The sequence below is a fragment of the Strix uralensis genome, chromosome 3, assembly GCF_047716275.1.
Source record: "Strix uralensis isolate ZFMK-TIS-50842 chromosome 3, bStrUra1, whole genome shotgun sequence".
Classification (NCBI taxonomy): domain Eukaryota; kingdom Metazoa; phylum Chordata; class Aves; order Strigiformes; family Strigidae; genus Strix; species Strix uralensis.
Genome location: NC_133974.1, coordinates 80,838,242 through 80,859,738, shown reverse-complemented (window position 1 = coordinate 80,859,738; position 21,497 = coordinate 80,838,242). Strand labels below are relative to the sequence as shown.

Sequence of the window (21,497 nt, the reverse complement as noted above, 5' to 3'; positions counted from 1 at the left end):
GCCTTTACAGCTAGCTTTATCTGCCCTTTTGTATATTTGGGGCCTGATTGCTTTCCATTTCACACCAGCAGTTTAAACCCACTCACTTCAGAATCACTTATTCCTAGTGGGATGAAGATAGGATGAGCCCAGTGCTGGTACTGGGCACAGTTTGACACAATTAATCTCCATCTTCAACTACATCTGCAGCATCTCAGGTAGGAACACGGTTGCTATAGTGCCAGTGGAGACTAAAAGTTGATTAAAGCCATCTAAAATCAGACTCAACCTTTGCTACTCAGGGGGATTTCTTTCTTTCCAGTTACTACAGAACAGGCTTAAGGTGCTGCCCCAAATGTATATTACTCAGATAATCTTTAAATGGGATGAAACTGGAACTCCTGTGTGGAACTGCACAGCACTTCTCAGCATGCCAGACAAGGAGCAGCTAAAAAATTGTGCTCAGACACATCTCTGTGTAATGGCTGGCTTTCATAATGTCATAAAAATTTAAGTGATCTTTAAATTAAGTTTCTGTAGGAAGTCTGTAAACTTAGGTTCAAGGAAGAGAAGCTGCTAGAAACGGGAATTTCTTTTTTTTCTTGAATCTTTCTGTGAAGAACACAGGTAATTATCCTGTGCTATATTAACCAACACATATACACTATTTCATATGCCATTAGCTTTCAAATCCTTTCCCAACAGTGCCTTAGCCTCCTGCTAATGTTTCCCCTCAGGCCACCAGGAGACCCTGCTTCCCAGGTTGGCACATTTCTCCCCAGACCAATGCCAAGAATTTTGAGCCAGGTTGCAATTACCAGAAGAGCTGTTGTGAGCCATTCAGCCTGCAAGTAATTCTGAGGTGAAGAAAGCATTTTAAAAGTGACAGGCTAAAAATAAAATTTTAGTAAAACCAAGATCGTTCTTCTGGGCTTGTGTAGGCAGACCAGTATTAGCAAGTATTTTATTGTACTGAATTCTGTTCTGGAGAATCAACACTACATGCTTTGCAAAAGGTTTGTAAAAATTATTATCATTTTCAGCTGTTTCCATCTGGAGAGACCCAGATGGAGGCTCATAAAGAGCCCTCATATTCCAAAAGTGCTGAGTATGAGGGAAAGATGAGATCTAACTGTGAAGTTCAAATGAGTTGTACATAGTTTCAAGAAGCCCCAAGGCTCAGAGCCTGTTAAGACAGAAGAGTTCTTGGACATGTCTTGAAGCAGAGTTTGGGTGTCTGGAGACCTTTAAGACAAAAATGGAGTCATTTCACCTCTGGGTTTAGGCAGTACCTGAGCTGTGGTTTACAGGATAAAAAATGTTACATTTCTGTACTTTAATTCTTGCTTAAGGTATTAAATCCTTCTTCATGTCCAGTAAGTCACATACATCTTCATCTAAAAGCAAACATAACATTTGTGGAGTTATTGGAGTTTCTCACCAGGATATAAAAATCTAAATGATTTTTTTTTCACAGAAACTGTGTGTCATATTTACCAGCAGACAAAATTGTAAGATTCCAGCTCATTCTGCTGAGCTCAAACGCAGCAGGTCACTCATTGGCTTAGCCTTCATGAGGAAAACTTAAGATTAATACCATAAGGAGTGTGCAGTAATCAATCAGTATTGCTCAGCTGACAAGCTATGATTCACAAATTTTTTTTAAAATGTGGCCCATTTTCCCATAACATAACCCTTCAATAGAGTATTCTTAAATAAGTGATAAATGGGGTTTTTTTATTTTTGAATGAGACTTCCTCAGAAGGTAAAACAGTCTCAGGGAAGAATGGGTACCTCCAGAAGGTAATACACCAAGACATAAGACTAAAAGTAATGAACTTCCCACTGCAAGCACTTACCTCTCTCTGTTAGGAAGATACCTAGACCACTAGCCTAACTTAGATATCTAAATTTAGGTAGCTGAACCTAGATAACCTCAGTGCTACTCATTCTGTAAATGCATCCACAATTTTATCTGTATGAGATAAACTATCTAAGCAAAATCGTGGCGTATTATTAGTGCTAACAACTAGAACAGATATTTTTACAGCTGCCTACAAAGAATTGTAAATTCACCTTTTCTGAAAATGTATTCCCAAATGTTTTTGGATTTCTGAGGGTTTCTTCTTCATAGCTTTGAAACTGGTCTTCTTTGTAGCTGCTTCAGTCTCCATCAGTCAAGGAGACCCAGAAAATTCAGCTTCCCTTCTCATTCCCAGTATCTGATTCTGATGCAGAATTTGTACATAATTGTATTTTTGCTGTACCTTTGGCAGAGTTACAGCAGTGTTTCTGTAGGCTTCACAGTTTGCCCTGAATGGTCTGGCTGTGTAAAGTCTTTGTGTCCCAGCTTCACTGAGGAAATCGAAGAGGCAGAATATGTAGGGAATCAGTGGGCAGAGGTCCCTCCCCATGCAAGGCTATTTTGCCTGTGCAGAATGATGCACACAGGACACTCTGAACTACCACTAACTTCCGGGAAACACTGGTAGGTTTGTTGACAGAGCTTATGAGTCTGTATTTGTAAGAGTGAGCGTGTTGGGAAGGTACAGGGCCATGAGCAGAAAGCACACTTCCTGAGGTACTGACCCCAGTGGATGGGGAAACATTGAGCTAAGGAAGAAGGCTGTCTAGTGGCAGGGTAGCATTCCCTACATGCCTATCTATTTCAGACATTTTGAAGAAGACACTTAGAACAGACATTTTTCATCTGAAGTAAGACCAATGGGAGAGAACACATGTAAGCTGTAGTTAAACATTTTTGCCAAATATATAACATTTCATGTTACTACAATGCAGTTTTCAACTCCATCTATAGGATACATATTTTACAGTTAATTCTTCAGTTCAGCCTTAGGCAGTTTAAATTCTGTGACAACATGTTAGATCTTTTTTTTAAAAAAAATTGCCATATTGGGCAAAATTTCCCTCCAAAGTATCTTTATGTATCTTTACGATGATGTTAGCTGGTCTGATTTTAAGAGCTATTTCATACGATCAACATCTACTGATACCCGTAGAAAATAAATGTTCTGTAATTTTGAAAATGAGGCCACTGATTTTATTCATACGTAGCCAACATTGCCGAGACAACTTAGGAACTAAAGTGACCCTCTAAGGGTTGTCCCAATTCTGCCAAAAGACCAGGGATTTACACCTATGTATAGATGTGCAAACTTTGGGTGCTGAAGATCATTATGGAGAGCACTGGACATATGGCTTGTTAATACAAAAGTGCTTTTGTTTGTGAAGCTTAGCTTCTTTAACACATTTTTGTTTGAAGTCAGCAAAATTCCTCCTTTGCAAAAGGTTTTTGTTAGAATTATGTCATATCCAAACCAAATACTCAGTCTTTCAAAATACATTTCAGTGTATATGTTACGAGCTCCTACCAAAATGTTTTCCAAGAAGAAAACGGCTTTTTGACTTATTAGAAAATTTTACGTAAAATTTTCCCGTTTTTTGCAAACATGTGTTTTGGTATTTCAGCTTTCAATAAAAGCCAGCAACTGTATTGCATAAATATACGTTCTTTTTATTTCACTTGCAGGAACAATTTCCTGACCATTTCTATTTTGAAGCGTCATTGAACTGATCTTAATGAGTCGTTATGACCTGTTGTCCATGATTTCAGTAATACATTGACTAAAAGTTGAAGAATGCTTTATTTTAAATAACATTAACCCCAGCTCCTTTGATTCCTCATAGCTTGACTTTAGATATTCATAACTGAAATGCCTGTTTCATTCAACTGCACATTCAAAACAATTCCCAAGCCACTGTTGAAGAGAAAAAAAAATATTCAGCAACAGTGAAAGTAAAGATGAATTATGTAAAGAAGGAAGGGCTGCTTCTTCTTCTTCACCACTACCTTCCTTTCATGTTCTTAGGTTTATATTCAGCTGTGAGATCTTCATTATGAAGCAAATATTGAGGAACAGAGGAGCACTGAACCATAATGTCCAGGCACTAGCTGGGGTGAATAACAGATTGAATTCTGAACTGTTCCCAACTCCTTGATTGTATTTAGTTTTCTTTACAGTAAACTGACTACGGAGGAATAAGATGGAAGAAAGATTTTCTATATAGCAGGGGGATACTCAGAGGTGCTTTATTAGATTTCAATTCTGGAAGAACCTTCTAAATTAAGTCTTCAAATGTTTTAGCATGCATGTCTGTGGTATAATTAACAACATTTATGTCTGTAAGTACACGTCCTGTCAGAACCTTTGATCTCTGTATTTTTGAACACAGTATGAGTTTTTTCATGATAACAGTCTTTCTCATTGTCATGTTATCCCTTTTTGCCCTCAAAAAAATGCCACTCAGAAATTTTACTGCTCCATTTTATGCAGGATATGGTATTCAACATGTCTTGTCTTTGGAATATTTACAAATACTAACAAAGCCTCAGAAATAGGTAACTGATATTTTCTCCATATTTCAAGCAAGGAAAATGAATTAAATTGTCCATACCATAAACCAGTCTTATCTGGTGAAAAATTTTCCTTTGTTACCAGGGCTTTAATGTGCTTTTACTGAATCATACATAACTGGCATATTTTTACTGTGGTTTTTGTTTTTTGTTTTTATTAATATAAGCAAGTCTTCAGGCAATTATACCAGTCTGATTGTTGTGATATTGTGCTTTGCACAGGTTGTAAATGGCTACACGTCCACAATAAATAAGGCCTAGAAAACACTGTCCAACAAGAAGTCTGAGGACTATGTCCAACCCGTCCCGATGTTTCAGCCCAGCCTTCCCTTTTCCCTTGGAGTCCAGGCAGACCAGTTTTTTGATAAACAAACTGCTCAGGCAGCCCAGATCTGCTTCTTACCAGCCATCAGAAAGTTGGTGAAAGGTAGCGAGGGGCATGGGAACCGCGGAAGAAGGTACAGTGGCCTCCTTCCACAACTCCTTTCATCAGGTTCCAGCTGTAGCAGCCAATATGTACTGCATCAGCTGGAGAGGAGAAGCCAAATGCACAAGACCTGCTGAAAAACAGCTCCTGTCATTAAACACTGGTTCAGTTATTTGCTAAGAGAGGTTCACTGTGGGACCACATCACATCTGTCTCTTTGGAACCTTAAAAAAAAATACATGAGAATTATTTCAAAAACCTGGGAGAATTCAGGGCTAAAGCTTTTGCCTAACTACTTTTCTGGTGGAAAGATAACACAGTGTCAGAAAATGGAGTATCTACCAAACACAAGGTCAAATTCTAATTTTATGTTCATTGCCAAAAAGCTAGGCTCGCTTCAGCTACAACTATTTTTACCTGTACACACTATTAACCAGAATATCTTTCTAGACAATGGAAAGCACCTTTCCCATTCATAAAGCTGTGAAGTATCATCCCAGTAGTACAAGTAAAAATAGAAGGTGGCTGCAACTTCAACGTTGTGTATCTTATCTGAAAAAAAGCAAAAGTATGCAACTGGGTGGCCAGGGAAAAAGCTGTTAAATACTTAGAAAATATATATTTTTAACATTTACTAAAATTGTCAATACTATTTGAAAAAATAAAAAATGCACACCTTTGCTAGCAAGTTGTTTCTTGGTAGCAAAGATATAAATTAATTCTTTTTCAGATAATGAGTGAGTTTCTTGCTAAAACAACTAGAGGGAGTGCAATAAACCTTGAATAATTGCCACTGGACTGTAGGTCTAAAGTTCCCTTTGCAGAAACATGTCTTGTTTCTCCCCCAGCCTAAAAGGCTATAGCTTCTAGCATATCCACAACCAGTCAGCACTGCTGCTCCTCTCCAGGTATGAGGGAGAAGGATGCTGTCTGTCAGGACGTGCACAGTGTTGTGTCTACCCTGTTCCCTTTCAGTGGCTGGCCAGGGGGTTGCCCATTTGCCTTGCTGTGGCTGCTCTGCTCTGGGTGAAGGAGAGCCCCGGGCTGGGAAAGCTGGAGCGTCTGGAGTGTGGGTGCATGACCCAGCAGGCAGGAAAGCCTGCGGCAAGGGCAGAATTAGGAGATGCCTGAAAGAAGCAGAAAATGACAGAGGCAAGCCTCTGAAGCAACAGAAAAATTCTTTCTTAGAGACCCAGAGGCACAGGGGTGAGGTTGTGCAAGACAGCTGGGACAATCTGACAGCTCATTGCCACCAAAAGTGAGTGTTTCATGCTGCTTCAAAAAGCTGGGGGTGTCAGGCAAACACAAGAACTTATGCAAAAGAAGGAGCAGACAGCTACAGTCAGAAGAGGGAAGTAAGCCTAGCCTTTGGGGCAGATACTAGCTCAAATTTCTCAGGAATATTCAGCCTGTGTGGAGCCTGCTGCAACCCAAAATGCCACGAAATGTTGCTGGACTGAGACAAAAAATTGTGAGGAGAAAACAGATTTGTTTAAAAGGTCTGTTATATTATTCTCACTCAGAAAAAAACTGAGTTTCCATGTTTTCAATGTTGATTTTCCTCATTTAGCTAAACTTAAATGTAGCCTTTAGAAGTATACAGCCCTCTGGGTGATTATGGTGTGTCCACTGTAAAGAAAAGGTCCAGGTAGGCTCACCTCCAAGCTTTAGACAAGGAAAAAATTTCCCCAAGAAAATTTGAGGGAGCAGTTGTCTTTGGCAGGGATGAGCTGAAGGCGGTAATAACCTATGAAGCCATTAGGGTTGCAGCTGCAAGAGAACATGTGTTCACATTCTCTGTAAATAGCACTTTATCACCTCACATTTGGAAATGTATAATTACCTCTCTAAAGCCTACATACAATCTCAGAAAAGATGTTTTACACAGGAAATGGAAAACTAATCTCTATGAAAATGCTATTAATAATAGTAGTTTCAGATTAAATCAAAAAGAAGATTCACCTTAGGCTTGCTTTGAAAAAGCATGAGTGAGGCAGGACATGAGGTTGATATCGTTCTCTGGAAGAGAATGTTTTAATTCTCTTTAATGGGATTGGAAACAAATACAAAATAAACATTTTACTGGAAATAGATTGTTCCATGGACTATAGATAAAACTGAAAAAACAAACATGAAAAAATATTAAGAACTATGTGTCTTAGGAAGGGACTGTATTATAGCCAAGATTTCCAGCTTGTACACCCATAAGCATACATAGACTGAGAGGTCTGGAGAAGGAAATCCTTTAAGTAGGGTTGGGTAACATGAGTTGGAAAACTGTAAGATACCACAAATCAGAAAAGACTGATTATCTGTAGAAACAAATGCAAAACAGTCTGTAATGACAACTTGGTCAAAAGGAAATAAACTCATCAATTTCTGAAAATAAAATTAAAAAGAAAATTGGAGGAATCAGTCAAAAGTAACAGTCATCACAGACTAAAAGAATTTAGATCCCATCCAAGGTTTTTACTGCTTTTCAGAGGTGTTTCTGTGCAACCATTACACTACCTCCTAATGACCAATTCCAGTTTCAGCATTTTAACCAGCAGGAGAGTCTAAGCTCATCTCTCCAAGTCATATTGCTATAATTTCTTGAGAATTGTTGTTTTAGAAGCCAGAAGCCCTTTCCCCCCATTGAGCTGAAAGTTAGGCTGCATGCCTCTCAGCTTACTCATCATTCACCACCACACCATTTAATTAAGTGGGTTGAATCTTGGCCACATCACATTTAAAATGAGTCACATAAAGCATTTTCTAACACAGTTCTTTTAAGATTGGTTAAAACTTCGAGGTGTTATGACTTAAATGTCAGATGATATCTAAAATACTTTTGATATTTACATGAGACATCACAACTTTATACCTTTCCTGTCTGAGAAAAAAAATTCAAGTTGATTGAAGTGGATGTAATGCAGATCAAACATCACCTCCTCTTTTTTAATTCAAATGACCTGTTAAGGTATTTCTTTAAATAATTAGGAGAAAACATGAAGGTATCCAGTAATCCCAAATGCTGGGATTGAAAGGCATGGGAAGGGAGAAGAAAAAGGTCCTAGAGTCTGGGTGGCAGATGTGCATGTACCTCCACCCAGCACACAGGAATGACCTATGTCCTGCAGTGGAGGAAGGCTATGGAAACACCAGTCCTCCTAGCCTTCTCCATGGAAAAACCCCTGCTCCTGTGCCTCCACGGCAGACTGAAGTCATCATTAACCTGTCATGGGCGTTATCGCTGTGTTATGTGCAGTCACACACTTCTGGACTGCAGCAGTGGACTCTTCATTGAGAAAGCAAGACTCACCCATTTTAGGAAAGATGGTGAGAACCATATAATCACCCCTGGTTTCACCCATTTTAGGAAAGATGGTAAAAATCATATCACTACTCCTGGTTTCAAAGGATTTCAGAGCTTCCAAAGTTTCTGAGCTGCTAAGAGCCCTTAGGCTACAAAATGCCTTTGCAGGAAAATAAAACAACAGATCTTAAGATGTCATCTTTTCATCTTAGTAAAGGTCTTTTGAATATTTCAGTGACTGTTTCCCCATTTCTGGTCAGGCTTGTTCACTTGTTCAGCTTCTTGCAGGCACTGAGATGCACACTGCTTTCTGTTATCTAGATAGCTTTTGATATCACCATGTAGGAAATAATAAAGGGCATGTATTAAGGAATCAATTAAAATGCTGTTAATTCCAGAGTTATGGGGCATGGTGGCTTTTCTCTTTTCATCCATGGAAGCCCAGAGTTAGATGAAGTCCTACTCTTCTGGGAATGAAAACCTACAAACCCAGAATAATCAGGTTCAAACAAACACATATCTTCATGCAAAGCAATTTCACACAGGCAGCTCTTGCACAGAAGTTTAGAAAATCTGACCAAGCAGCAGGCTGTGAGTGGCCCATCAGAGCTGAATCCGCAATTATTCCTGTCTAGGAGACGTGGGGTGGGGTTTGGCAGCCAGGGCCTGTCCCACAACCTCAGCCAGGGGCAGGGCAGCCGGGGGCACTGAGGCAGACCCAGACCCAGGCATCGGGCACCTCCCTGGGGATGGTGATGGGCTGAGGGTGGTCCAGGACATGAGCCTGTGGATGGATCCAGCTTGGCAGAGCCCATGGCCAGACAGGGCAGGCTGTGAGGAGCTGGACACCGACTGTGCTGCAGCATCACTGGGTCAGGGGCTGACGGCCCCGGGGAGCTGACATGGGATCCTGGGCCATGGGTAGGGTAGAGGGAGACCCAGGGGACTGGGCAGGGACAGTTGGGGCTTTGACAGGGCCCTAAAATTTCCCAGGTTTTTTAATTACATTTTTGGTTGCTGGTTGCTTGGTTTTTAATCTTAGTTTGGTGTAAGAGTCCTGCAGATATATCTGTCTGGGAATATGGCAGAGGAATCCCTCTTCTAAGGAACTGAATTCCCTTTGCCAGCCTTCTTCTGGTTTTCCAAAAGAGTGGTTGTGACAGTGAGAAGCATTACCACATCTTAAAGACACCTTCCCCCTACCCCTCCCTTCTTCCCAGGCTCAGCTTTGCTCCCAATATCTCTATCTCCTCCCCCAGCAGTGCAAGGGGCAGAGAATGGGGGTTATGGTCAGTCCTGCTCACTTCTTTCACCTCGGGGAGGGGGGTAACTTCTGACATTCTGCCCCTGATCCAGTGCAGTCCCCCTCTCATGGGAGACAGTCCTCCACAAACTTTTTCAGACATAAGTCACTCCCATGGGCCACAGCATTTCCTGAGCTGCTCTGGCGTGGGTCACCCCAACACGTTGCAGTGCTCCCAGCGCTGAACTACAACAGTGGGGCTTCTTCTTCCCACAGGGTCCCAGCCTCCTTTGGGCGCAGTCACCTGCTCCAGTGTGGGGTCCTCCACAGGCTGCAGGTCAGCATCTGCTCCACCATGAACACCCATGGGTGTCAAGGGTGGCCCTGCTGTCTCACCACGGGCTACAGGGGGGCTCTGCACTGATGCACCTCCTCCCCTTCCTCCTCCTTTCTTCCACTGACCTCAGTGTTCACACAGATGTTCTCCTCAGAGCTCCTCCTCACAACTCCAACTCCTCCTCCTAGGTTCCCCTTCTTAAATATGTTATTGCAGAAGTGCAGCTAATTGGCTTGGCCTTGGTGCAAAGGTGGGTCTGACTTGGAGCCAGGGGAGCTTCAAGAAGGGGACCACTGCTGTAGCCCCTTTCCCCACTATAAAACCCACCACCACTCACTGAAACCCAGGATGGGAGGTCACACAGCATGTTCTGCACAGATGTAGCAAGGACATCTACACCAGCAAGGAGGGTATGGAAATCACACCTATGTAGCATAAATGTATTTATTGTCAAACAAATGCAGCTTTAATACTTCAGCAACATGGTCATCAAGGGGCTTCTGTCCCCAGATCTTTCTATTCAAAAGTCGTGGTTCTTCCCACTTGCCACTTACCTAACTGTTACCAGAGAGGGCAATGGGAGCAAAACACTCCAGAAAACATATAGCTGTTCATTACTTAAGAGTTTGTGGCAGTAAGATCTCAAGAAGTCCCACCTTGCACCAAAGAAGTGAGGAGTTTGCCAAAGTGTCAAAGGCATTTCTGACCTTGCTGTACAAATGCCAACACCGTGGTAGCCATGGTGGACCTAAACGCAGACTATCATGCTGTCCCCATACACAGACACTTGGGGGTTCAGACCCACACCACAAATCCATGTCAAGACCAGTGCATGCTGGGAGGAGACACCCTGTGTTGCTTATGCTGCCTCACCATTGAGCACCACAGGGTGCTCATTCACCATCTCAGGACATGAAGCAGTCACAAGGACACCACCAGATTGGTGCTATGATGCCTGTGCACTGTCTCTCTCCTGAAAGGATGCCAGACATTCACTCGAGGCATACACACATTTTATTTGGTTGCATCAAGCAAAGCACTTGCCCTAGGCCCAGCACATGACTAAGAACTACCACCCAAATGCTTATAGGCGACAGGTAGATCTCTGAGGGTTTTCTCTGTTTTCTCATGGGGAGGAAACATGGGGTCTGCCCACCTTTGGAGATCACCTTTGGAGCATGACTTGCTGTTGTGCTGCTGATCTGCTTATTTTCAGGCCTTGCAGTAAATATCATATTTCATCTTTGCTGCCAGCTTTGTTCCTCCTAGGCAGTCTTCAAATCTTCGGTCCATTTCTTCATTTTGAGCTTTAGAGAAGAGGTCTTTCCAGTTCCCAACAACCCCTGTGTACAAGAAGAAGTACCAGAAACTGAAGGTAGCCACTCCTGAGAGGGAATAATACCTAGGCAGCAGTGAAGCAGAATCCTTGCCTACATGAGTCAGGAAGGACCTGATTTATGCCCCTGAGAGTTCTCATTGTCTGGGAGAGGCAAGATAGTAAAGATAAGAAGTAAAGGCTGCATCCAGGCCACAGGGAGCATTGCCGGTGGGCCGCCTGCATGCCTCTTCTCCCCAGAGGGGGTTTCCAAGGTGGTTTCATGAAGTTTTTACATGGAAGAGTGGGGAACCTGATTTCGTCGCAAAGGAAAGCTCATTCATGAATGTCTCCCTCTGAAGGGGCAAGTTATTTGGAGTCATGGGGTAGGTGGTAGAGATGATAGCAGTTAAATCCTTCTTCCTCCAAAGAACTGGTGAAGGAAAGGGATTAAAGGAAGCCCATGCCCACAGTAGTCAAAAACCAAAGACTCTTGATATCATGGGGACCAGCTGGGCTCCCAGAGCTCTGGCCCTGGCCCCAACTCTGTCATCTCTGGGGCCACCACTAGCATGTCTATTAAGAGGAACCAGATTGATACTATTCCTCAGCTCTGAGTGCATAACAAGAAGATGCTTGGGAGGCCAGCAGAGCAGTGAGCAATGTATTCCCTTGAGGTTCAAGAGACTTTTGTCCCATTAGCACACCTCCTCCCAAAGGGGACTTTCATGAAGCAACACATGCAGCCTGGATCCATGATCCAGGATCAGCCTCATCACCTGACCCCAGGCAACAGCCACACCACAACCCATCTGTAACCATCCAGCCCAAGCAGATTTGGTGCATAATTGTTGGCATAACCTACACCAGTGTTGGCCCCCACCTTCACACCTCACTTTGTCTAACTAATTGGGGCTGCACAGGGAAATAGAGCAACATGGAAGCAATGGCTGAGGCTCTTAAGCCTGGCTCTCTGCTACATTTCTCACAAACAGCCCCCAGATCCCATCAGTGGTAGAAGCTTGTTGTACAGGATGCCACAGGAGAGAACTCAGACACACTTGTCCTTCCTAGACAGCCCGTGAGTTCATAGCTGAACAAGGAAACCTACTCAGAACTCCTTCTGGAGTTCTACTTTAGCAAGTAGATTCTTCAATTGCAGAGACGTACCCTTCCGGAAGAGGATGTCCCCGAACCTTCCATGGGTTTCTTTGGAATTCTCTTTCATAGCTTGGAAAGTGGTCTTCTTGGCTATTCTGGGAAAATCTTCCTCACACAGGGAGAATTCAAAGAAGGCAGCAATCCTTTTCATACCCAATACCTGATCCTGGCCAAAGGAACATAGCACAGAAGTGAAACTAGAAGACTTGATATTGTGGCTGTGGCATGGAGTCAGAACCCAGTAGGAAGCCCAGCAGAGGAGGCTGTCTCCCACAGTATCACCAAGGAATTCTAAGAGCTCTAACAGAGAAAGAACCCACACATGGTGGCCTCAGCTTCAAGGCCTTTTCTTCTCTCCCAAAAGCAACTGCGCCTGTGCCACATATGACTTCTTCCACGAACAGGCAAGGCTATCCTCCTCCTAAACCCCATGGGCCTCCCCCAAACATAAGACTACCTCAGAAAGGCACACCCTTCTAAGGGAGCAGACAGGCTTGACCAAAGACTTTCTTCTTCCCCACAGCCATACATATCAGGAGGGGTGCACAGTGCACTCATCAAAGAAGAGCTGGATGAGATACCATACCTCTTTGAGTTCCTCATAGCTTATCATCATGATTCTCTCGTGGTCAATGTATTTGTTCCATTCCAGTAAGTGGTCAATGTAGGATCCCCAGGCCACTGCAGACAAAGAAGAGACATAATTGTGTAGAGTATTCCCCAAAACAGGCTCTTATCAAACCAGAGGAGTCATCCCAGACAGCTCTAAGCATGGCACCGGGATGGTGAAGTGGTGACTGGCTCAACATGTCTATTCTTTCAGCTGAGGTCAGTGCAGGAACCCTCAGCTCAGGCCACTATGTAGCACCGAACCACAAGCTCTACTGCAGGAATGGAAAAGTCACACTAAAGCTTTCTCATGTTCTCTCTGAGTTAGAGACAAAAGAAACTCTGATTCTCTGGTAGTCCCTGTTTCTTCCCTAACATGTGCCTATCTGCCTGTCCTGGGAGTGCCTTGGTAAGGTATGTTGGAGTAGGATTTCCATGCACAGGGTCCTGTGTATGCCCCTCATGTAAGGAGGAATGCCAGAGGATGCAGAGCAAAGTACATTTCCCATTCATGAAGGCTGCAAAGTACTCATCCCAGGAGGAGAAGGATGGCAGCACTGGCATGTTGTTGTAGAAGTGGTAATAGGAGACAGCCGTGTCTTTGGGATTCCGAATTAGCACAAGAATCTAGAGGAAGAAAACACAGAATTTGGTTCTGATTCGGTGACAGACCAAAACACCATCTTCTCAACACATCACATAGAATCAGAGTCATTTAGGTTGGAAAAGACCTTTAAGATCATTGAGTCCAACTGTAAACCAAACACTGCCAAGTCCACCACTAAACCATCTCCCTAAGTGCCACACCTACATGTCTTTTAAATACTTGAAGGGATGGTGACGCCACCACTTTCCAGGTGTGGCCAGCCTGTTCCAATGATTGACAACCCTTTCGGTGAAGAAATTTATCCTAATAGCCAATCTCTGCCTCTTCAGCCTTGGAAATCTGCCTGTGCATTGACCAGCCCAGGTGAAAGTGCAGAAAACACATCTCACACAGACAGAGGAAAGCTAATTAGGGGTGGAAAAGCTTTTGCAGTGTGATACAAAGAGAAGACTCACCTTAGCCTTGCTTTGGAGAATGGACGGGGGCAGGAGATGAGGTGGTAGATGGGTTATTATAATTCTTCTGGAAGGCAGTTTCTTCATCCTCTTTAAAACAAGTGGGAAGAAATGTGACAGGACAGAAGTAGCTTAATCAATGACACGTGCCTTTTCAGAAATTGTGGGTAATAAGAAAAGGTGAGACCAGAGAAGGATCTTATCCCTTGGAAAACCCACAGGGATGCACTGGTGGTGTAGGCTTCTGTCAGCCTCTGCCACAGAGCACCATTTCACATGAGACAGGCCTGAGGACATGATGCCCAAGAGAAAGGTCTTACTGATCAAATCCACTGGATCCAGGGCTGGAGCTCCCTGTGGCTTCTCAGCACTGTCTGTGCTCTGAGGCCCTTGCATTGGGACACCAAGGGCAATAACACATGCTACTTGTGCAGACCATAGCTGTTTTTAAGGCTCTAAGCTCTCCATTACCTCTGAGATCAGCCATTGTCTTTCAGCTATTACTACCTGTAAGAAGAGCAATGATAATATTTTCAGTTCCTGCCAACCTCATATATCCCAGGATCTCCAAATTCCAGACGTGGAAATGTCTCTAGCTTCTTTTCAGCATTTATTCTCTCTTTCATTTCTTCTTCTGTATATTTGGCATCTGTTGATTCCAACTCCCCAATGATTTGGCCAAGCCAGTTAGTTCCTGAAAGGATAAAGATACCAGTAGCTCATCCATTTGACTGCACTTTTACATGCCTACATGACTACTACCTGCCTGACGGGATATCTTGTCAAACTGGTTCACATTTGTGAACCCGTTTGGCTCTATATTGTACTTTAGCCTGTCAACAGTTGGATGTGCTGGTTTTGGCTGCGATAAGAGTTAATTTTCCTCATAGTAGCTGGTATGGGGCTATGTTTTGGATTTGTGCTGAAAACAGCATTGATAATACAGGGATGATTTAATTATTGCTGAGCAGTGCTCAGACAGCGTGAAGGCCTTTTCTGTTACTCACATCACCCCATCAGCGAGTAGGCTGGGGGTGCACAAGAACTTGGGAAGGGACACAGCTGGGTTGGCTGACCCCAACTGACCAAAGGGATATTCTGTACCATATGACATCATGCTCAGCAATAAAAGCTGGGGGAAGAACAAGGAAGGGGGATATGCTGGCAGTTCTGGTGTTTGTCTTCCCAAGTAGACGTGACACATGATGGAGCCCTGCTCTCCTGGAGATGTCTGAACACTTGCCTGCTGATGGGAAGTAGTGAATGAATTCCTTGTTTTGCTTTGCTTGTGCACACAGCTTTTCTTTACCTATTAAACTGTCTTTATTTCAACTCACGACTTTTCTCACTTTCATTGCTCTGTTTCTCTCCCCCATCCCACCAGAGTGGGGAAAGAGCAAGCAGCTGTGTGGGGCTTAATTGCCGACTGGGGTTAAACCATGGCACTGGGCAATAATCAACAAGGGTATGCCAAAAGCCAACAGGGACAGAGCTGCCAGCCAGATGTGTAGTGCTACCGTGCTCACTTCAGGAGCACATCCCATCCCTCAGTGAAACAGAAGCAGATCTCTATTGCTCTTTCCAGCTCTGGCACTTTTTGGTCACCTCAGACTACTCTCTGTGGAAATTACTCAAGCGCAGTGGAGCTCCTAGCACAGGGCCAGTTGAGTTGTCCCTTGGCTGTTTCTGCTCTCCTTCCACAGCGCTGTCTTTGGGAACACTCCATTCCCTCCTCCTGACCAGCTTCAGTTTACCGTCTCTTCATGATCAACACAGTTTGGTATCGTTCCCAGCACCCATAGGCTTCCATAACTGGCAGCAGAAGAGGTCATCAACCAAACCACCAGACTGTCAAGTTGCTGTCAGCATCTTTGCATCAGGCTTAGCTGTCTTGGCCTCTGCAACCTGGCAAAACTGGTATGTGAGCGACTGGGCTTGTACAGCAAAGTCTCAGCTTTCAACACCTTCTGAGATGTCTAAGTGGACCCTCACACCTTTAAACCATTTCTGCCTCTGCACAGCTCTACAGGCTGCACACAAAGGGGATAAGGATCAACAGTTCCTCTTTTTCTGCAAATGATCTATTAAGATATTTCTCTAAAGTGAATAGCGAAAAAAATGAAGGAATCTAAAATGCCTATAGTGAAAGAGGAAATAATCCAAGAGTCCTGACGACATTCATGTATTTTGCTCCATTTAGATTCAAAGGAATCACCTGCATTCTGCAATGCAGTAAGGCTATGGAAACAGCAGTTTTTCTGCCCTTGTTAGCAGGATACATTCCCTGTATTGCCCTTGCAGTGAGTAGGGTAACGACATACTTTCCTGTATAAGCAAGAGTGGTCAGAATATCAAGGGATGTGATTATTCTGCTTTACCCAACACTGGTGAGTTCACCACTTGAATACTGTGTGCAAGAAGCACAAGCAATTTTGAGAATCTGAGGCAAGACCTGCTGAACTTTGATGAAATCACTGGGACCTGGAGCAAATGAAATGCATAGAAAGTCTTGGTTTGCTCAGGCTGGAAGAAAAAAAAAAAAAAAAAGGCATGGGGGAAATCTCACTGCAGTCTTCCACTTCTGGAAGTTATAATAAAGAGAGAGCCAACTCTTCTGAAAATTGGCCAGGAAATTACAGAAGAGGCATATTACAAATCACAACAAGGGCATGTCTGACAGCATAGAAGTGAAAAAACCCAACCAAACAAACAAACAAAAAAACCCCAAACAAACAAAAAACCCAAACACCACCACCCCCCAAAAAAACACTATAGTGGGTAAACACTGCAATAGATTTCCAATGGGTGGTGAATCTCCACCCTCAAAGTTTTAAAATGCTTCTGAATAAAGCCTTGAGCAACCAAACCTAAATTTGAAGGTTAGGTCTTTCCCCTGCTTTGAGCAGAAAATTGTATTATTTGACCTCCAGAGATGCCTTACAAATTAAATTCATGATGATATGAAGTCTGATGTCATCATAAGCATTTCTCAGGTATTATTGCTGTGCTAAATACTGACACAAACTTCTGGATTGCAGCATTGTGTACTTGACTACTTACCAAGGAAACAACACTCACCTGTTTTAGGATAGCCTGCTAGAATCACATCGTCGCTCCTGGTTTCAAAGGATTTCAGAGCTTCCAAAGTTTCTGGGCTGCTAATTACAGCAGGGTATAAAATACCTCTGTAGGAAAAGAGCATGTCTTCTGGGGCAATCTTTTCACTCTGTGAAAAAACATTTTCCATTGTTTCTATGACTCTTCCCCTATTTCTGCTCATGTTTGTATCCCTGTGGAACTCCTTTCAAACAAACAGATACAGGCTGTCTTTCCACAATGCAGAAACACTTTATGCAACATATTAGCAAATTGGATAGGGCATTCGCTCAGGAATGAAGGTACAAGTCACTGATTAACTCTGTACTCTGTTAACTCCTTTTGAAATCACAGGACTGGAGACTGACAGTAGTGACATAGAGTCCTTTCTGCAGCTGACACCAGGAACAGGAATCTATTGGGGCAACAGCTAATAGTATTCAAAATGTTAAATGAAACCAAAAACAGACGTATAAAGGATATTCCCTGAAATATTTTTAACTGGTGAGCATGCAGTGCAATTTACAAACTGGACAACCAGCGTGTAGTGGACATGCAGATAGTGGTTCTCAACCTATCTTGTTATTGATTCCACTAATGGATACACCTCCAAGAGTGCAACTTCCTTCTAGGTGGCGGCTCTGTGACATCATCACTTCAGGAGACATCTCCAGAGCTAAGGACAAGTATCACCTAACCCATACTTCTCATGATTAAATACTCACATTTGAGACTTTCACTTCACCAAATCCTACAGGAGAGTTACTTTCATGTGAAGCTCTAATACTTAGATTCTGTGTTAACATGAATCAAACTCTACCTGTATGACTTCAGTTCTGTTTCTGCCTACACATACCCATAATTTAATCTTCAGGTGAAATTGTTGTTGGTGGGGGAGTTACTGGTATTCTGGCTGATGCATTTTCAGAAGATAAGGAGTACTGAGATGGAAAAAATAGGTATCTCCACAGGCCACTCCAACAAGACACATGCAATACAGGAAGGCTGAATTACCCTGTGGAGGGGTCTTTCACTCTTTCTTTCTTCCACACCCTTGAATATAGTATGGGTGTTGTTCACTACCCATATATCAAACCCACAGAGAGCTCCAGACTGCTGTGTATCACATCCTTGTCTCTTTCTTCATAAATGGATGTTAGACATTTAGTAAACCTATATACAAGCTTAATTAAGCATGAGGAGGTGTCAAATCAAAAGCACAACTGTAAAACCTGGAAGATTGCTTACAGTTACCTACAAAGAATCATTTAAAATTATTTTTCTGGTCTCACAAAATGCAGAACCATCAAAATAGACCATTTGATTGGAAATATTTTCTCTAGTAATGCCAGTTTACTCATAAAAACTGGAAGCACCCTTCATATATTATGCCTTCTGCCAGCTTTGTTATTGTTTTCAGTTTTCCATCTGTGTGTTTACTCTGAGTTGCAAAGAAAAATATCCTCCCATTTGCCAATACTGAAGAGTAAGAACATCAATAAACTAGCATTTTTTCCTCCTGCCTCCAGAGCCAGCTGCATGAATCCTGAGGGAGCCAGATCACTATAACACCTCAACATGAAATCTAACAACCTGTCACCTGAGCCTCTAGGGACACAGGTGCCTCTGGGTCCTTTAACCCTTGGACCCTGACCTCTGCTCATGAGCAGGGCCTTCGATGTTGTCGCAGCCACCTGGCAGGCTGCTCAGGAGCTGCAGAGGTGAGGTCTCAGGGCAGCTCTGTCTCTCTGGAGAGGCTCAGGGGAACCAGGTGTCCTGAAGGTGCAGGGAGTCCCAGTCCCAGCTCTGTCTGCCCAGCAGCCGAGTGTAAGGAGGTGACCCTGCAGGGAAGCTGTAAGACTGTGGCACAGCTCACATGGTCCCCAGGGAAAACTGAGTTGTTCAATTCATCTACATGAAAATCTGCCTTAGATGCTATTAGCAGGAGCATTTGCAGTACAACACAAGAAGATTCACCATAGTCGAAGATTCACCTAAGCCTTCTTTTGGAAAATGGATTGGGGAAAGGACATGGGGTGGGAGAACAGTTAGTATAATTTTTCTGGTTTCTTCATCCTCTTTAAAGCAAATAGATGGAAATGCAATGTGAGCATCCTCTTCAGTGGAAGCTTATCATTTCAGGAATCACAGGCTAACAAAAAAAGACTAGACCAGAAAGATACACCTTTTTTTTAATTTTTCTTTGACAACTGGTAAGGATCTAGCAGTGAAAAGATTGAAAACTACTGCTATTGTGTCAGTCAACTGTGTCTTACCTTGAAAAGAGATTCCCAAGATTTTCTGAATTGATTCTCATACTCATTGCCTTCACCTCTGCTTACTTTTCACCCCCTCAAAATGTTACTCATCCATCAAGTCTCCTTGCCCACATTCATTTTCTGACATAGCAGCTTGCCTTTTCTGTCCTCCCCTCTCCCACCTCCTTACCCCACTGAATGCAAGGGCCCACAGAGTGTCTCTAATGGAGCAAAAGCACATGAGGTGTTACTGCTCTGAATAGCTCTGTCCTTCAGGGTGATTGTAAGGGCAGAAAGGGACTGAACCCATAGCCCTGGGATGACACAAGAGAGGATAAACTTCAGAAAGAGGTCATGGTTTGGTTTTCCATCAGATCAGCAAGGGCATGTCTACTGTTCATTTTAGTTTAGGTGTTCTTCAACTAGCTTTAATCTAATTAGTTCAATAGAGTGGTGGTGATGTAGTATTATTATCTGAGGAATTACCCATAGAGCTTGTGTTTCCCTTCTGTGCAGTGTAGCACCCAGTCTTTGAAGAGATTGTTCCCACACTCAGTAACAACTAACTACATAATGTCTCATCCAAAAATGCTGCAAGGGTAACAGCTTTTGAAGATCAATGATTTTATCTTCTTAACTAAAGTAAATCTGCTACTTATATTTACTTCTCAAAGCCCCGTGTGCCTGGCAAGCCTCACTGCAAGTGAAGGCTCTTGTGCAGCATCAGTGTCTGAAAACCCAAAAAGCTGCCATGAAATTGCAATAGGATTCAGAGAGTGATAATATCGAGTGTAACTCTAAAATCTGGTGTGGATCTAATCGGGGAAAAAATATCACATAAGGAAGTCAGACGTGGTAGAGTCTTGCCTGTTGCATAAACCGGAGTGTTTGGTGACTAACTAATGCAAGAAGAATTAGCACAGACAGTTCAGTAAGAACATGGAAAGCTGGCCTGCCATATTCCAAGATGTGTTCAAGTATGGATCTAGAAAGGACTTAATGCGACTTTCTAGTCCTCCCCCTGTACTGCTAAAGTATCAAGCATGCTTGTCTCCTCCCTGCCAGATGCTTCCTTCAATTTCTCTGCAGACTCCCTAAGCAGCATTCTCCAGTTTAGACTGACCTGCAACCACAGGCTGTAATAATTACTGCCTGTGTCTTAGGTATGATCCTCCTGTTACTGTAGACCAGAATAAGATCTGACCTTTTTTTTCCCAGCACTTTCACCATGTTAGCCCTTGCTGAGTGTGATTACTTGGGTGTTTTCATGCCAACTGCTGCTTGACTGGTTTGCCCCCATTAAGTACTTGTGTCTTTGGTTTCTCTTTTTTAAATGTAGCATTTTACACACCTTTACTGAACTTCTTGCCAACCTTCTCCTCAATTTGTTATGATGTTTTGAATTGTTTCCCCATTTTCTGCAGTACTTTCAGTCCTCTTTTCTGATCCCCAGACTTAAAAGTCAATGTTATATGATATAGATATTAGTTTATCCACCAGTGTTAAGAACAATGTTGAATATGACCAGGACTCACCACTAAAGGATATTGCTTTAATTGTCCTGCCAATTTTGCTGTTATCCAGTATATGCCGTTTGGCCATGAACACACTATTGCAACCAAGTTCACAACAGCCATGTAAACAACTGGATATTCCTAAAAGTATTGCTGCTGCTCACCCTGCTTCAAGATGCCTTTTGTCATGTTGTATGAATTTCTAGGAACACAAATCTACTGTCAGTACTTTAATTTCATTTCTATAACCACATTTGTAAGTTGTCATCTCCACATACGAAGCCATGAATTTGTTGACCTAGATTTGTCTTTTGTCATATAATTTCAGAAACTCTCTGATGCTGTCATCTATTGTATATTCTGACCATATCTTATTCAAAAGATAAGTTATCTTTTAAAGAAGGAGCACGAACAGCTTTGACATGGTTTATACTTACCACCTTATTATCTTCAAAATGTTTCTTCATTTGTTGCTTGATCATTTTTGCTAGTAAATTTCCAGGTATCAAGTTAAGGTGACTGTTCTATTTTGATTCTTCTTTCCCAAATTTTTAAACATGGCTGTTATGTGTGTCCTCCTCCAGGCATCTGGTACTTTTCTGGGTTCTCACAGATAACTTCTAGTTGTTCAAAGATGGCTTGTGTCGGGACTTTCAGATGCTCTGCTTTTGAATCCATTCATTTTTTCTAAATATTTTAAGTAGCATTCCTATTTTTTTGCAAAACTTCATTTCTACATCTCCAGGCAGAATTTAGAAGAATG

The 21,497-nt window shown here is 42.7% G+C and overlaps 1 protein-coding gene across 2 annotated transcripts; it reads right to left on the bottom strand.

The window, feature by feature from the left end:
• Positions 1 to 10,715: 10,715 nt before the first annotated feature.
• Positions 10,716 to 21,377, bottom strand: LOC141941027 (sulfotransferase 6B1-like). Of its 2 annotated transcripts, XM_074863051.1 has the most exons (8): positions 21,172 to 21,377; positions 16,945 to 17,092; positions 14,415 to 14,560; positions 13,867 to 13,956; positions 13,305 to 13,431; positions 12,782 to 12,876; positions 12,205 to 12,361; positions 10,716 to 11,062 (listed from the first exon to the last, which is right to left on the bottom strand). In XM_074863051.1, exons 1-8 carry the CDS (start codon positions 21,214 to 21,216, stop codon positions 10,932 to 10,934), a joined length of 939 nt encoding a protein of 312 aa, XP_074719152.1. In that variant the 5' UTR covers positions 21,217 to 21,377; the 3' UTR covers positions 10,716 to 10,931. The 2 variants fall into 2 exon arrangements, with proteins under 2 accessions (XP_074719152.1, XP_074719150.1); XM_074863049.1 differs by lacking the exon at positions 21,172 to 21,377 and having other exon boundaries at positions 16,945 to 17,188.
• Positions 21,378 to 21,497: the final 120 nt, after the last annotated feature.